The sequence below is a fragment of the Lissotriton vulgaris genome, chromosome 3_1, assembly GCF_964263255.1.
Source record: "Lissotriton vulgaris chromosome 3_1, aLisVul1.2, whole genome shotgun sequence".
Taxonomy (NCBI): domain Eukaryota; kingdom Metazoa; phylum Chordata; class Amphibia; order Caudata; family Salamandridae; genus Lissotriton; species Lissotriton vulgaris.
In genome coordinates this window covers 302210672-302227921 of record NC_141689.1, presented here as the reverse complement: position 1 = coordinate 302227921, position 17250 = coordinate 302210672, and the positions used below count along the sequence as shown (strand labels likewise).

Sequence of the window (17250 nt, the reverse complement as noted above, 5' to 3'; positions counted from 1 at the left end):
ATACTGCCTTACTGCTCGACCAAGCTATACCTTTAGAGGGTAAGGTTATATCTAACTTAAGCCTCTGCCAAAACTCTGGGGACTGTGGACTCTATACACACACTTTACCTTACTTTGGTCCAGTACATATATAAAGCCACTTTCTTACAGCACCCCTGCACCTGACGCCCCACGGCCTTGGGTGGCCCAAACAACGGTGCCTAACCAACCCCCAAGATTCCAACTTACCTCTGGTTGCACCCAGAAGACCCTCGTCCCCAAACTAGCAGTGCTTATGCTAACCGGAGACTCCCCATTGAAAGCTGCAGGCTTTCTACTCCAAAACAGCACTCTTCACCCAGCTGCCCCAGTTCCGCAGAGGGTGCATCTTTTGTGCTGGCCTAATCCCCCATTTGCCGTGAACTCAAATCCAGGAGCTTTGCTTCCACAACCCAGTGGCCTGCTAGTCAGCAGCCACCATCCTGAGGCCCCCTTTGGAGAGCATTGGGCCTTAGCACTCTGCGCCCAGCTGCTCTAGTGCACTCAGGGTGTAACAAGAGTGCATCCTTGACCCTGGGGGACCCTGAGTCAAACCCCAGAACACCAACTCTCACAACAAAGTATTTGCCTTTAAGCCAATAAAACTATTTTCCTCTGTGGATAACATTGACTGTTTTTCTATGACAAGTTTCTAAGTGTGGAGTTGTAAACCTAAAGAAATTCTTTTAAATTGTACGATCTAACAAAAGCTCTTTTACTTATCTTTTTTCAGGAAATGTCCCAGTGCAGTATCCAGGCATACTGCACTGTGTAAGAAAAGTAATCTCAATAGTAACTTACCTGTAATTTTACTAAAACTCCTATGCAAAGTATATGTACTGTATTCTGAAAGGCATTGCATTATCAGTAACACTAATGTAATCAAAGAACATCTGCAATTCAAACTATTTACTAACTGCATTACTACTGTAAAGTATTTATCACTCACCTGTGCCTGGCTTGCTTGGTTCTAGAAAATAAAAACGAAACATTTTTTTTTACTAAAACAATTGGTCTGAAGTTTAGTGTTTGGGTGTGTGACTTAATTTGCTGAATGAGTGGGTACAACAAGTGCTTAACACTGTTTTCTGATAAAGCCTTACTGCTCGACCACACTACCACAAATAGAGAGTGAGGTGCAATCTACTTTACCTCTGCCTACCCATTGGGTTCCACTGGACTCTGCACACTATACCTCACTGTGGTATAGTATATACAGAGCCAGCTTCCAACACCCAAGAATCTTGGTTGCTATGTCGACAAGATGTTCAACAATGGTGTGGGGGTTTGGGCAGTAGCATCATCTGCCTCATTCACTCTCTAGATGATAAAAATCTTTTTTAACCCGGCATCCCCCTTATTCCTTAATAAAGGCTGTCACTGTACTAGTTTTATCAAAGCTAGACTATTGCAGTAGCCTCCACTTGAATCTTCAGAGACACCACATCAGCAGTCTCCAAACATTACAAAATGCTGCTGCCAGATTAGTGCTAGAACTGCCCAAGTTCCATGCAATTTCTCAGTGAATTCAGAAGCTTCACTGACTTCTGGTGCAAAGAATTGTAAAAATGTAAAGCTCATTGTGTTACTTATTAAGCTCTACACAATACAGGTCCTGAATTTCTGAGGCACATCTTTCAGTGGTAGGTTCCAAACGGACTCCTTCGCTCCTTGGGATCAAATAAACTCACAATCCCCAGAGTTAGGAAGTCAAACTGGGGTGCAAGAAGCTTTATTACTGGTACTACAAAACTCTGAAACAGTCTCCCGCCTCATATCATGGCCATCCCCTCCCTGCTTCAGTTCTGTAAAGAATTTAAAACATGGCTTTTTAACAACTAGGATTTTGTTCAATAATTAGTGTTCTGGTTTTGAGTTCCGGTTTAGCTAGTGCCCGGTCACCCATGGGTATTCGTGCGCTGTATAAATTGCATTAACACAGCTTAACACCTGTAAAATCTCATTATAGAGACTACCCAAATCTACCTCAATTATGCCTTTATGATGAATAATAGAAGGTTTAGCACACACCAAAAAATTACTCTGACTCTAAATTGCGTAAATTATGGTGTTGCTTTCTGGATGCTTATATATGGTATTGATCGGTACCTATGTTTACACATATTTACATGTTTTTTTGGGGGGGAAAACGAATAAGTAATTGACCAGTCGAGTTATCTTTCTTGCAATTCTTGTCAGCAATTTGAATCTCAAACTACTCCTAATTCTACTTTGTAGGTGGCAACAAACTACAGACTACTGGAAATAAAATGGAGGAAGTAAAGCCATCAAATGTCAAACCCATCCCTAACCTGTCTTCAGTGCAGGCAGCAGAAACTAAATCAGACCCTGTGTCTGAGTCACTGCAACAAGCAACTCTTGCTGCTCTGCAGAGTGATGTGCAGCCTGTGGGCCATGATTATGTTGAAGAGGTACTGAATTTCCTTTCCTTTCAGTGTTATAAGTCCTAATAATCAAGTTTGGTCCGTTTATTTCTAGTACATTTTGTGGTATGTTTGCTTTTGCATTATTTGTTGCAGAGTATGAGTTTAATGATCAAGGTGGTTTAAAAAGGGTCCTTCGAGATGACTGCTGCCAGAGTTACTTTCCTCTCCGTAAGTGATAAACAGGCCTTTGTCCACACCACAAATGCATAATGGAGACTCTAGAAGGCAAGATCTAAACGCCCACTTTCAGCAACGCCGTATCACTAGGTTGAACCATTGCTCAGAAGTCTCTAGTTTCTGATTTACTTATTCTGAGGGTCCTTGTGATAGCTCTGTTCATTCTACCATTTGTTCTTTAGCTAAAGAGATGCGATAGGCAGCCTTTCTTGAAGATTAATCCATAGAGGTGCCCAGTGGTTGCTTGGAATCAGACCTCATTGGTAACTGAGCATGAGCATTCAATGTGGAATTACTGGTAATTGGGTATTCCAGAATTGGACTTTGTGAGAAAGTGCAATCTTTCTTGCATTGGTATGCCCCCACTTTTTGCTGCACTGCTTTGACTGAGTGTGCCCTGGGTTCCGGCCCTTGCCCTACCTGTAACGCCCTAAATTCAATATTATGGGGCACCCTGAACTTTCCTTCCACGGATCCTGATAAGAAAACCAGAAAGAAGATCAAGAAGACGACCCTCCGGGCAGCTGCTAACAGGACGACACCAACTGACTTACCTACCGACCTTTAGACCCTGGAACCTGCCCCTGCTAAATTCCGGCGATTCCTGCGGACAGCAACCTTGGAAACCCGGAGGACCTGCCTGCCTTGAACCTCTCAGACTGGGACTCCCCTGAGCAGAAGCTCTGCTCCAACAACCATACCCCTGGGCCAGCCAGGAACCGTGAATCCATCCCACTCTGCACCCGCAGAGCCCGACCCTTGCCAGAGTGATCCAAGACCACGAGGACGTCCCCCCAGTGACTGGGACCCGGAGTTCAGTGCCCAAAGACCCTCCCCGACGACCCAGAAGACGCCTGCAGCCTCAGACCCAGTGACCCCTCCAACCGCGACCAGCCGAGGGTAAGATTTCCCGACACCCAAAGACACCCCTCCACCCGGCGCCCCTCGGCCCGTGTGCCCTCCTTTGGGGTACCTACCTCTTCTCCAAGAACCCAACTTACCCCTCTCGAAGTGGTGGTCGCACCTGAAGAATCTCCGTCCCCGAGCCTGCAGCCTTTGTTCACTTTGTAACTTTCCCATTGGATAACATTGAGCGCCCGATGGCTCAAAAGCACCCCGCACCCAGCTGCTAGAGTGCCGCTGGAAGTGCAACTACTACCCTACTCTACTTCCCCACTTGCCCTGAGTAAGTGACCAGGAGCTCAGCTCCCGCAGCCGCGCGGCCTGCCCGCTTGCAGTCACCAACCAAAGGGCCCCCTACACTCTATTGGATTGCATTGGGCCTACTCTCTCTGCACCCGGCTGCCCCTGTGCTGCTGAGGGTGTAACAACTGTACCTTTCCGACCCTGGGAGACCCCTGAGTCTGGGATCTGACTTTGCTTTTTAATCTTTATCCCCCTGGCCAAAAACTATTTCAGTAAGCGCTCCCTGAAATACGGTTGATCGCCCTATGAATTCTAGGCGTCAGTGTCCCGATGATGAAGCATGACACCACTAGGGTGTGTGTGGGGAATAAAATAACAAAAGGAATTGCTTCCTTCCCCACGCATGAGTGGCGCAAAAACTTCACATAGGGCATACCACCCATCTATGATGTGTAGACCGTTCTAGTTAGCCCAAAATGCTATTAGAGGCAGACTAGGTCATCTAAGGAGTACTTCTTGTGATACGGTATATACCCACGGTGCGGTGTACTCCCTCTCGACCCCCCCCACAAAGCGAGGAAGATCGTTCGGCGCAAGGTTTTGTGATCCACGGTGTAACAACTGTCCCTTTCCGACCCTGGGAGACCCCTGAGTTTATGCCCAGAACCTTAACCTCACCAGTCGAGTACTCACCTGAAAGCCGATAACTCACTTTCCTTCCATAGGCTAACATTGACGGGTTTTCACTGACATTTCTTCCAAGTGTGGAGTTTCGAAACTTTAAAATATTCCTCTAAAATCAGCCGAATAACGATTTCCGAAATACTCACCTGGGATCGGTAGAGAAGCCAGTGCTCTACTTTCTAGTTCAGTGCTGAACCGCAAAAGTAATCTTAACTGTACTTACCAGTTACCTGCATTTTCTTCCATAGGAAATTGACTGTTTTTTCTCTGAAATTTCTTCTAAGTGTCGATTTTTGCCATTTACAAATATTCCTTAACCCCTTCCATGCTCACGACGAGCTCAGCTTGTCATGCAGCACAGGGCTTGTGTGCTCATGACGAGCTGAGCTCGTCATGACCACACCCACTAACAATATGTCCCTGCACAGGAGGGAAATCATGCACGCAGCGAGGTGGTTAAAAATTGTACTAACTGCTGAAACGTAAATACTTGCCTGTCTTAGGCAGAGGTCCCAGTGCTGGACCTAGGAGTCCAGTACTGGATTACAAAAGTAACGAGAACCTACTTTACCTGTGACTTGAATTTACTTCCATAGGATAACATTACTAGCTTTTCTCTTTAAAGTTTCTAAGTGTCAACTTTGAAAATAAATGTATATCCTTTAAAAATTACAACTGTAATCAAAAGCTTTTACTTAACTGTTTACAGCTTAGGTCCAGAAAGACTGAATCCAGGATCCAGTCCTGTGGTTAGCAAAGTAATCCTGAAAGTAATCAATTGCATTTTTATAGAAAAACCCATTGAGCTCAATGTTAAATTGTGTTTATAATTGTGTTGCCTATTGCAACCCCAGTAACTATTGTATTTACCAAGTCTATTGCCTGTCTGCAAAGTAATTACCCAAAGTCACTCATATTGAGAAAAGTATATTTTGATACCTGTTGGTTCTAAAATAAAACAACTATATCTTTTGATATAAAAACAATTAGCCTAGAGTTCAGTTCTTGAGTGTGTGAAACTCTTTGCTGACTGAGTGTGTACAACAAATGCGTTACACTGTCCTCTGATACAGCCTTAATGCTCGACCAAGCTACCCCTTTAGAGAGTAAGGTCGGACGGACCTTTGGACCCCACTTTTAACCAGAGTACTCAATGCAACATGTACTATAGGTCTCCCCCCTTCATGGTCCATATTAGTACCCATCTTCAAAATAGGAGATAGGGAATCGGTAACCTGCTACCGCCCCCTCTCACTCCTGGATCCTGGAAAGGTGGCAGGACGACTAATACTTGAACGACTACAGGATTGGGTGGACGATGGCAGTATCATTTCGGACCTGCAGTATGGTTTCCGCCAAGGGCTGGGGACCATAGAGCAGGCTCTGAATTTGACACTATTATTAGATAAATATGTACACATCAAAAGGGGAGACATGTATATGGTCTATGTGGACTTATCGTCCGCGTTCGACTGTGTGTCCCACTCGAAACTCTGGATTTTGAGTGATATGGGTGTCCCACAAAACCTGCTCAAGATTCTAGGGAACTCTATTCTAATGCCACAGCTAGAGTTCGTTATGGGGTGCAGGGGGAACTAACAAGGGAATTCGCCATAGAAAAGGGAGTTAGGCAAGGATGTGTCCTGGCTCCCCTTCTCTTCACTCTTTATACTAACGGCCTGGAGGAGGCGATGATTAGGGGAGCCCACGACCTTCCTATGGTGAATGGCCGGCCAATACCAGCGCTCCTCTATGCGGATGACGCTGTCATCCTAGCCCGCACCCCCCTAGAATTACAGAAGAGCGTGGACAGATATTCGGCCTTCATGGCAGGGCTCAACATGAAAATTAACACTAGTAAAACTTTTGTCATGAGTGCAGGCATAGGCCACAAACGAAAAATGAAGGACATCCATTTATATGGGCAAAAACTAGAGACGACACAAAAGTACTCGTACCTGGGCGTAGCGATAGACAACAAATTGGCATGGGACATAGCCGTAGAAACTAGAAAATTACTTTTTCTAAGAACCACAACAGCTCTAGTTAATTTCTCTAGAAAGCTAGGCAAGAGACCTCCCTGTGAATTACTCAAGATTTACAAATCCAAATGTCTATCCGTGGCCCTCTATGGAGCCGGGCTCTGGGGGTATGTGCCGCTATTTGAAATCCAGAAAGTGGAAAACTCCTTTCTGAAGTACCTTCTGGCGGTCCGAGGAGCACGGGCACCATGGCTTGCCACATAGTTGGGTTTGCCACATGTCAATGACTTAGCAAAAGTCGAACCAATACTGCTATGGCATAGAATCTGGAGGTCCGACAAAGCGACATTCACCCAGTCTATTCTCACAGACTGCCTTGCACTGGAAAAGGCCCATAACTCTAGGTGGCTGTCCTATATCAAGAAGTCTTTGTACGATCTAGGATGGGCGAAGTACTATCATGACCCCCTCTCAATGTCTCAAGTTCCAAGAAAGGCACTAAAAATGAAATGCTTATCCCATCTAGAGGAACTGAGACTAGCGAAGGAGGCAACGAAACCTTCAGTCGCACATATCCTACAAATACAAATGACTGCCTCCATTCAGCCATACCTTACATTTAACACCTCAGGCTACGAGAGATATCTTCTGGTAATGTTCAGGCTGAACTTATTTCACCGATTGGTTTCATTCCCAACCAGAAATAACTGGGCCAAAGTCCTCCAGCCTTGTCCATGTGATGATATTTCCTTACAATCAACGATGCACACAATTCTCTTCTGCAAATATTTCCATGACATCAGAAAAAAATGGTTGGTCCCACTATTAAAACAAACTGGACATAGACAATGCCGTTTAGCATTCCTATACCTGCAGCAGATGGAAGGAGAGAGGACAACTTCTCGTCGCAAACTTTTTGAAATGCACGGTTAGACAGTGTTTTTAAGCTAATCATCTGTTAATTAACGAGTCAGCTATTGAACTTTTAGCGAAATTTTAAAAGTGTTAATCGGGTTTTAAAATTTAAAAGTGAGAAGCCACATGAGTAGGCTCGTATTTTTAACATAGATTAATAGTACTTTTTTTTAACCGAGTTTTATACTGACAAGAACTTATGTTTGTTCTTTTTATTTGTACTTATTTGAATCCATTGTAAACGAAATGTACTGTTTTATGATTGCTTTTCGCTTTTTATGATTTATATTCTAAATCGAAATAAAGCTCAATTGACTTGACTTGAGTAAGGTCAGATCTGACTTTAGCCTCTGTTATACCTCTGGGGATTGGGGACTCTATATACACTGTACCTTACTTTGGTCTAGTATATATAGAGCCACTTTCTTACAGAAGCGCATTTCACTCTGGAAATTACTGGATATTGTATTGTACCGTGTATATAGGGTATACAGCATTTCAGTTTGAGAGCCTGCTACACCGAATAGTCTGTTTATTTGTTTTGGTGTCCTGCATAAGAGATGCTTGTATCTTGTCTTCAGGCTTCGCTCCTAGCACTGAGAGCAAGAGGTTGATGTGCATGTTATATTTATATATGGTACTAAAACATATAGGCATCTACACACCATGATCCTAGGCATTATCATGTGTAGGAAAGTGCCCCTTTTTGCATCTGTCCCCCCTAACATTTTGTACCTGATGCCATCTTGGGTGTGTGCTGAGACCCTGCTAACCAGGCCCCAGCACCTGTGCTCTTTCCCAAAACTGTACCTTTGTTTCCACAATTGGCACACCTCTGGGCCACATGTAAGTCCCTTATAAAAGTTATCCCTGGTACCGAGGGTCTTGTGACCGGAGAGGGGTTCTGTGGGCTGCAGCATGTATTATGCCACCCTCCGAGACACACCCTTCACCTTGACACCCACTGTGAGAAAGTGGCCTCTTTCTGCATGATTTACCCCACATTTTGCTGAATTGTTGATATGCTTTGACTGAGTGTGCCCTGGGCTCCTGCCGATCAGGTACCCTTGACCTATGTTCTTCCCCTAACACTGCATTGAAGCCTAAACCCAATTGCCATCTCTGGCCACAGGTCAGCCCCTGGTAAATGCTACCATTGCACTGTGACCAGACAAGGCCTCTAAGGGCTGCAGCACTTATTGTGCCACCCTTCGAGGTCCTGTACCCTGACACTAACACACTGCCTTTGCAGGCTGTGTGTCTTGGTGCAGAAAAAAGTGAAGTCTGTGAGAAATTGACTCTATACACATTGTACCTTATTCTGGTCCAGTATATATAGAGTCCACAAACCCCAGAGGTATAACGGAGGTTAAAGCCAGGTGTGACCTTACTCTCTAAAGTGGTAGCTTGGTCGAGCAGTAAGGCAGTACCAGAGGACAATGTAAAGCATTTGTTGTACACACTCAGTCAGCAAAAGGTTTCACTTTAAGAGGGTCAAGGCAGGCAGGTCCTCTGGGTGTCGCAAGGTTGCTGTCCACAGGATTAGGCAGGAACAGGTTCCAGGATCGACAGGCCGGTAGGGCTGGGGCCAAGTCAGTTGTTGTCCTGTTAGCAGCTGCACGGCGGGCCTTCTTCCTCTTGATTTTATTTCTTCTTTTCTTATCGGGATCTTAGGAAGGAAGGTTCAGGGAGCCCCTAAATACTGAATTTAGGGGCGTTACAGGTAGGGCAAAGGGCAGGGACCAATAGGGAAGAGGACGTGGTGGTAATAACACCAGAGCCTCCACTGCCAAAGAACAGTGACTTGTTCACACTCCCAGACCACTTAACACCAGTTTGAGGAAGAATAACACAATTTTGCAGTGTGAATCTTTCTGGATTCACTATGCTGTGCATTAACTGGTCAAGGCAGATTTGCGTACGCTTTTCCACCAACCCCACTGATTCCATTAGTGGCACGCAAACTAAGGCAACAGTCACTCAAAACGATCCTGGTTGCTCCCACATGGGCAAGACAGCCATGGTACACGACGCTCCTAGAACTCTCAGTAGTTCCTCACCAAAGGCTGCGCCTTTCGCCACAATTGCTAACACAGAACCGTGGAGAAATCAGGCACCCAGATCCCAATCAGATGAACCTAGCGATCTGGCTCCTGAGGTCTTGGAGTTCGGATATGTTAACTTGCCTCCAGACTGCATGAACATTATCATGGAATCAAGTAAGGCGCCCCACTACCAGAGCATGCTATGCAGCTAAATGGAAAAGATCAGTAATTTATTGCAATAATAACCAAATCAATCCATTAGATGCCTCAATACAAAAGATAATCGGTTACCTGCTACATCTTCAAAGATGTAATCTAGCGTACTCATCCATAAGGCTACACCTTGCTGCTGTAGCAGCATATCTTCAAAACAGACAACATGTGTCCCTGTTCAGAATACCACCTATCAAAGCTTTTATGGAAGTACTTTAAAGAATTATCCCTCCAAAGCATCCACCTTCGCCAGTTTGGAACTTAAACATAGTACTTACCAGACTCATGGAACCACCCTTTGAACCACTTCATTCATGTGAACTACAATTCTTAACCTGGAAGGTGGCATTTTTAATTGCCATTACCTCCCTCAGGTGAGTGAGTGAGCTCCAGGCACTAACCATTCAGGAACCTTTCATGCAAATCACCACAATAAGGTAGTGCTTCGTACAAACCCTAAATTTATACCAAAAGTTATCTCCACTTTCCACATCAATCAGTCTATAGAGTCGCCAGTTTTCTTTCAACCCCTGCAGTCAGTAGCTGAAAGAACTCTACACACACTAGACGTTAAAAGAGCTCTGCTATATTACGTTGACAGAACAAAATCATTCAGAAAGACAAAGCAACTATTTGTTGCCTTTTCACCACAACATAAGGGTAATCCCATTTCTAAGACTGGAATAGCCAGATGGATAGTTAAATGCATTCAAATATGCTATCAAAAGGCAAAGCGCACTTTAACAGTTCCCCCAAAAGCCCACTTAACGCGCTAAATGGGGGCATTCATGGCTTTCCTAGGAAATATTCCCCTAGAAGACATATGTAGGGCAGCTACATGGTCTACCATACACACTTTCACTAAACACTACTGTGTTGATGTGCAAGCTAACAACAAGCTGCTGTAGGCCAGGCTGTCCATAAAACTCTTTTTCAAACCACTGCAACTGGTACGGGCAACCACCGCTAGACGAGAAACTGCTATACAGTCTATGCTAAGATATGAATTCAGCAGCCCACATGCCTCGAACGGAAAATGCTACTTACCAGTATGCATCTGTTCTTGTCATGTAGGGCTGCTGACATTCCTATTGGTATCAAACTTCTCAGCACATTAAACCCACACTGATGCTAGTGTGGGAATTAATATAAAATGCGCGACAGAGGGCATCTTAGAGATGCCCCCTGAAACTCTACCAACTCCCAGTGACCTGACTCAGTGGCAGCCACCACCAGACATGTTTCTGGATCATTGGGTCGAGAGCTTGCTGCTCTCGGGTGCCTGAAACAATGCACATCCTGGGACGAGGTGCCAAGCATCCTCCCCCAGGATGGGCAAGGTTCACGAAGGAGAAGCTTCAAAGGCATACCGCCTTTGTGAGCCTCTCCAGACCACTTGCTGTACTCAGCAACTGGTCCCCACTGGTTCTACCCCCACTTTGGGCGGGAGACCCGGCGGGAAAAACAAAGTGAGGAAGAGAGGTGTGCCCACCTCTGCCAACTCCACACCTAAGGTGATGGAGGCGAGGTGAAGTACAACCTCTAGTCCCGCCATCTTGAGGATGGGGGGACCCAGCCAACCAGGGACAGGCTCCTGCCCCCCTCCCACTGGAGAGTGGCAGAATAGGTGGTGTACCAACCCCAGGGAAGGGACCCATTTGTCCCTGACCTTTACCTACATGTAACGCCCCTAAATTTAGTAATTAGGGACACCCTGAACCTTCCTTCCTCAGATCCAGCAACAACAAGAAAAGAAGGACGAGAAAGTGTTTCAGAGCTAACAAGAGGACGACGCCCACTGACTTGGCCCCAGCCCTACAGGCCTGTCTCCCCTTGAACCTGCTCTTGCGAAATACCGACGTGTCCAGCGGCCAGCAACCTCAAAAACCCTGGAGGACCTGCCTGCATTCACTTTCCAAGCTGTTTCTCCCGTGAACACCGGACGTGTTTAAACTGCTGCTTCTGGTACCAGCCAGGAACCCCAAATCCAGCACACACTGCACCTGCTGAGCCCGGCCAGTGTTTGAGTGAGCAAACCCCACAAGGAGCTCCCCCCGGCGACCTCAAACCAAGATCCGGCGACCCCCGACCTGCCTCCAGAAGACGCCTGCAGCCTCAATCCAGAGGACCCCCCGGCTGCGACCAGAGTGGGTAAGAAAATCCGACGTCCAAAGGCACCCCAGAACCCGACGCCCCACGGCCTTGGGTGCCCAACGCAGCGGTGCCTAACCGTGCCAAACCATCCCTCAACATCCCAACTTACCCCTCAAAGTGGTGGTCGCTCCTGAAAGATCCTCGTCCACGAGCCTGCAGTGTTTTTGTCCTGGAGAATCTCCATTGAAAACAACAGGGCACCCGACCTCAAAACAGCTCCCGGCTGCCCTAGCGCGGCTTAGGGTACACCTTTGGTGCAAACCTGGTCCCCAACTTGCCCTGAGCTTAACCCTAGGAGCTTTGCTCCCACAACCCTGTGGCCTGCTTGCCAGCCGCCACAACCGGAGCCCCCCTATCCTCCATCGGATAACATTGGGTCTCAACACTCTGCACCCAACCGCCCGAGTGCTGCTGAGGGTGCAACAACAGTGCATCACTGACCCTGAGTCTAACCCCAGAACCCTAACTCAAAAGACCAATTACTTAACTTGAAACCGATAACTAATTTTTCCTCATGGGATAACATTGATACTTTTTCTCCCAAAAAGTTTCTAAGTGTCGACTTTTGAAAACTACAAATATTCCTTAAAAATCAGCTCAATAACCAAAACCTATCTTTCAACTTTTTTCAGGAAATGTCCCCGTGCTGAATCCAGGATCCAGCACTGAGTAACAAAAACGTATCGATAACATAACTTAACTGCTAATTGAATTTCCTCCCATAGGATCACATTGGTGGTTCTATGTGAAAATGTTTTTAGTGTCAACTTTTGAAATGCAATAATATTCTTTAAAAATCTTACCTTTAACCAAAACGCATTTACTCACCTGTTTTCAGGAAATGTCCCAGAGCTGAATCTAGGCTTCAGTCCTGTGTTAGCAAAAGTAATCTGAAATGTAATTAACTGCATTTTAGTTAAAAAGCCCATTCAATTGTATGTACTATACCTGCAATGTATTGCAAACTGCTTACTTAAAACTGTAACCAAAACCAGTACAAGTTGCACTGTAATTTTGAACTGTGTTCATACAAGTAATTTACTACTGAAAAGTATTTTTATGCTTACCTGTACCAGGCTTGCTTGGTTCTAGAAATAATACAGTATATTTTTTTATGCAAAACAATTGGCATAGAGTTCAGTTCTTGAGTGTGCCATTTGCTGAGTGTGTACATCGAATGCTTAACACGGTCCTCTGATACTGCCTTACTACTCAGCCAAGCTACCACTTTAGAGAGTAAGTTTCTGGCTAACTTTAGCCTCTGCCAAACCTCTGGAGACCCTTGGACTCTATACACACTGTACCTCACGTTTGGTCTGCAGTGTATATATATATATATATATATAGCGACAGTTTCTTACATACACCCACACACTGCCATTGCAGGCTGCCTGTTTTGGTCCAGACCAAGCTGAAGAGTCGACATGACACGCACCCCTGTGTTCCATGACAACCACCATGGATAAGTCCCCCTCTAGCAGGCCTCACAGCCCTGAGGCATAGTGCACCATACCAAAGCTGACGGCATAGTTGCATAAGCAATATTTCCCTACAGTGTCAGTGCCATTCACTGACATGTTAAGTGCAGTGAAGCCATTTTGTCAACACAAACTCCATAGCGCTATGATGGCTTTACCGAAAACCTCTAAGCAGAATAACCCCGCCCCCTTCCAAGCCCCACTTTTGGCGGCAGGACAGGCGGGAAAAATAATCAGCAGAGTAGGAGTGTCCACCTTAGCCTGACACACCCCTGTGGTTGTCGGAAGCAGAGGTGAACCCCTCTCTTAGAAATTCTCCATTTCGAATTGGAGAATGAGGCCCAATAGGAATAGGGATGTGCCACTCTCCCCAAAGGGAGGGCTCACCCAAAGGGTGTAGTCACCCTAAGGGACAGTAGCCATTGGCTACTGCCCGACCTCGGTAATGCCCTTAATTTAAGTATTTATGGGCTCGCCTGAGCCTTGATCCTCATATTAGACGACTCACGAAGAAGGCCTGAAGAACTGTGCAGCAGTGGAGAAGAAGACTTTGACCCTAGTCCTACTGGCCTGTCTCCTCCTCCAGCGACCCTTCTCCAAAAACCCTGTGGACCTGAGCTGTCTTTACCAAAGACTCGTCTCCCCGGATTTGTCCAGCAAAAACCAACTCCAGATCCAGGCGAATTTGTGACACTTGAACCACTCTGCACCCGACGCCCAGCCCACGGTTCAAGTCTAGGTGACGCACCAACCCAGTGAAGTCTCCCCAGCAATCCTGACCTGGGATCCAGCGTGGATTGCCTCCCCTGACCTCCCGCCCGAAGCCTACAGCCTCACCTGAAGGGTTCCCCCAACCGAAACCGGATCTGGTGAGAAATACTGGACGCCCAAAGACCCCCATCCACCCGCAGACCCCAGGCCTAGGAGTGCCCAACAGACTGTGTCTGGGCATCACCCCCTGCAAGCCACGCCACCGTCCAGTCGTGGGATCTGTACGAACAGCCTCCCTAACAGCGTAACCGAGTCTGCAGCAGGCGTTTTCCCCAACCGGGTATCTCCATTGGTTTCAACGGGGGCCCCCCGATGTTGCCTTTGCACTCTGCTCCTGGCGTCCCCTGTGCCGCTGGTGGTGCAGTCTCAGTGCTACTTGGTGGGTCCTGTAATGCTGACCTTAAGCCCCATGGCCTGTGTCCCTAAACTGCAGTTACTTATCTGTAACCGGTGCCTCTTCGAGGTGCCCCCAGCCTCCAAAGGATAACATGGGGCCAGTGACCTCTGCACCCAACCCGCCCAGTGCTGTTGGTGGAGCAGAACCGTCCTTGGTCCGACCCTAGCCCAGTGTTGACCAAAACCCTTGGAGATTGAATCTCAAAACAGTTTACTTACCTGTAAGTTACTCACCTGTCTTTTCCCCATAGGATTGCATTGGTCTCTCACTGTATTGTGTGTATTAAGTGTGATCCTGAATTCAAAGTATCTTTTTCTGTACTAAAAAAGCACATGTAAAGTATTGTTTGATGCTATACAAAGCTCTTGCCAGTAATCTGAAAGTATTTCATAAGTCTACTTACCTGTAACAGAGTTCACCTTGTTTCCTAGAAATAAAAGTAACAAAAGTAATATTTTTCCAAACATTGCGCTGGAGCCAGTGATTGCGTGTATGTTAATGCCTTGTATGTGTATGTACATGAAAGGCAATCACACTCCCGTACAATAAAACTTCTCCGCCCAGCTACCACTAAATCGAGAGTAAGCTATTATCTACTTTAACTTCTGTCATACCTTTAGGGACTCATTGGACTCTGTACACACTATACCTCTTTTTGGTATAGTATATACAGAGCCATCTTCCTGCAGTTGGCTTTACGGTGCATGGTATATGGCATCCCTGAGCTTTATGGTATAAGTATCATGTCTTTGTATTCCAGGTTCGAAATGATGAAGGAAAGGTGATTCGTTTTCACTGCAAGCTATGTGAATGCAGCTTCAATGATCCAAACGCCAAGGAGATGCATCTCAAAGGAAGAAGGCACAGGCTCCAATATAAAGTATGTTTCTACATTAAACTAATAGCTTTGCATCTTCTGTATTTTTCTGAAATCATGTTAAATGGCTAAAGAATGTCTTACTTGGTACTAGTTAATTTGTATGTGTTTTAAAAAATGTACTTTAAACACTAGTTTTTCAGCATGAATCTTTCTGGATTCACTATGCTGTACATTATTCCGCCATCTCGTGGTTGGGTCCGAAATTGTCGTATTTTCCTTTTTTTTCCCTTCGGCCCAGGTATGGTGGGTGTCGACGTACCACCATTTGGTGTCCTCTGTGACGTCGGCGCGCTTCCAGTGGGAACTCCCTCCTGTGGTCTCCATCTTCAGATTCTTTTTTCCGCCGTTGGGTCTGGATCGTCAACGATGGAGCTCCAGAACTTTTGAGGCAGTATCACTGGATAAACCTAGGAAAATCACCAGGAAAACTTAGTGACCAGTCAAGTAACCGGGATAAGGGAGAACTAATCCTTCGACATGCCACGGACTAAGCGCTCACAGGGGGGCCCCTGAGCACCATAATGGACAAGACACAATTCAAATTTTGCAGCGTGAATCTTTCTGGATTCACTATGCTGTGCATATTCCGCAATCTGGTGGTTGGGCATATTCCGCAATTTGGTGGTTGGGTCCGGAATCGTAGTCTGTTTTTTTTTTTTTTGTAGCCCAGGTGGGCGTAGACGTCCCACCATTTGGTGTACCTTCGGTGACGTCGGCATGCTTCCGGCGGAAGCTACCACCCTTGGGCGCCATCTTCAGATTCTTTTTTCCGCCTTTGGGTCTGGATCGTCGCGTGAAGCTCCAGAAGTTTTGGAGGGAAAAAGGAAGAAATACAACTACTATTCGACGGTAAAGACCGGAAAAGATTGGGAGAAGACCATCAGAGTGGAGACGACGAAGAAAGAGAAGAATATCGAGATCTTCGACGTCCTTGGAGGAATGCTCACAGGGGGCCCCTTGAGCGCAGGGATGTACTAGACTCCATTTAAGCTTTATAAAAACTGCCACCACAAGTTCGCGCAGAAGGACCAGCACCCGGTCTGCACCTCTGCCTGCCTATCGACCACGAGAGCAGAGACTGCAACGCCTGCTCCGTCTTCAAGCCGAAGACACTCCGAGTTCGAGAGAAGCAGAGGATAGCTCAACACACGATGCAGGGCAAGGGCCAGGCCCCGACGCTTTACGAACTGGGCCTCTCCGACGACGAGGACAACATCGCCGAAGGTCCAGATGACTTCAGGGTCGCAGAGACCGATAAGAAAACGCCTGACAAGTTAGGAGAGTCTACGACCCCGAAAACTCCCACAGGGCCTCGAAAGCCAGAGGCAGACTCTCGAAAGGCAGAGTCCAAAGCCTCGAAAGGAGCACCGGCGCCGAAAACTTCGACGGCCGAAGCTGCATCCTCCGAAAAAGAGCCCAGCGGATCCTTCGAGAAGGACTCCCGGAGGCCGAAGACCGGCGAAAAGCAAAGGTCGTCGAAGCAAGCCCCCGAGAAAGGGTCTTCGACTTCGAAGGAAAAGGAGCTGAAGAAGGCTTCGACGTCGACAACGCAGCCGAAACGCTCGACGACAACCAGGCCGCGGAGATGCTGAGAAAGAAAAGAAGGCTCGAGGCCGAAATGGAGAACATCCTCCAGAGAAAGAAAGACTTCGACGAAAGAATGAGAAGTTACAAGATCACCTCGAGGCCGGCAACGTCCGCCGCTGAGGCGCAAGAACACGAGGAGTTTGACGTCGAAGAGCCGCCGAAAACTCCGGAGCACGAGGAGGAAGAGGACCTCTATTATACAGAAGGTGATTACGGGGATCAGCAGTCAAGCTACGGCTCAGGTTCCTCAACGGCCCAAGACCAGGATTGGCAGGACATCGAGGACGAAAACCCGGAGGAGGCTGTGGAGACATACCCTTCGAGGCCTTCGCCACCGGATGACATCGGGGCATACA

The 17250-nt window shown here is 46.7% G+C and overlaps 1 protein-coding gene across 3 annotated transcripts in view; it reads left to right on the top strand.

Moving 5' to 3' along the window:
* The window catches only part of ZFR (zinc finger RNA binding protein), a 691036-nt gene that overhangs the window by 234019 nt on the left and 439767 nt on the right, over positions 1-17250 (top strand). For all 3 annotated transcript variants that reach the window (XR_015309278.1, XM_086960497.1, XM_086960498.1), the window contains 2 exons: positions 2257-2450; positions 15188-15307. Coding sequence is in view for 2 of the 3 variants with exons in the window: in XM_086960497.1 (XP_086816623.1) it covers positions 2257-2450; positions 15188-15307 (314 nt within the window). In the remaining variant the exon portion in view is untranslated. The remainder of the gene's footprint in view (positions 1-2256; positions 2451-15187; positions 15308-17250) is intronic.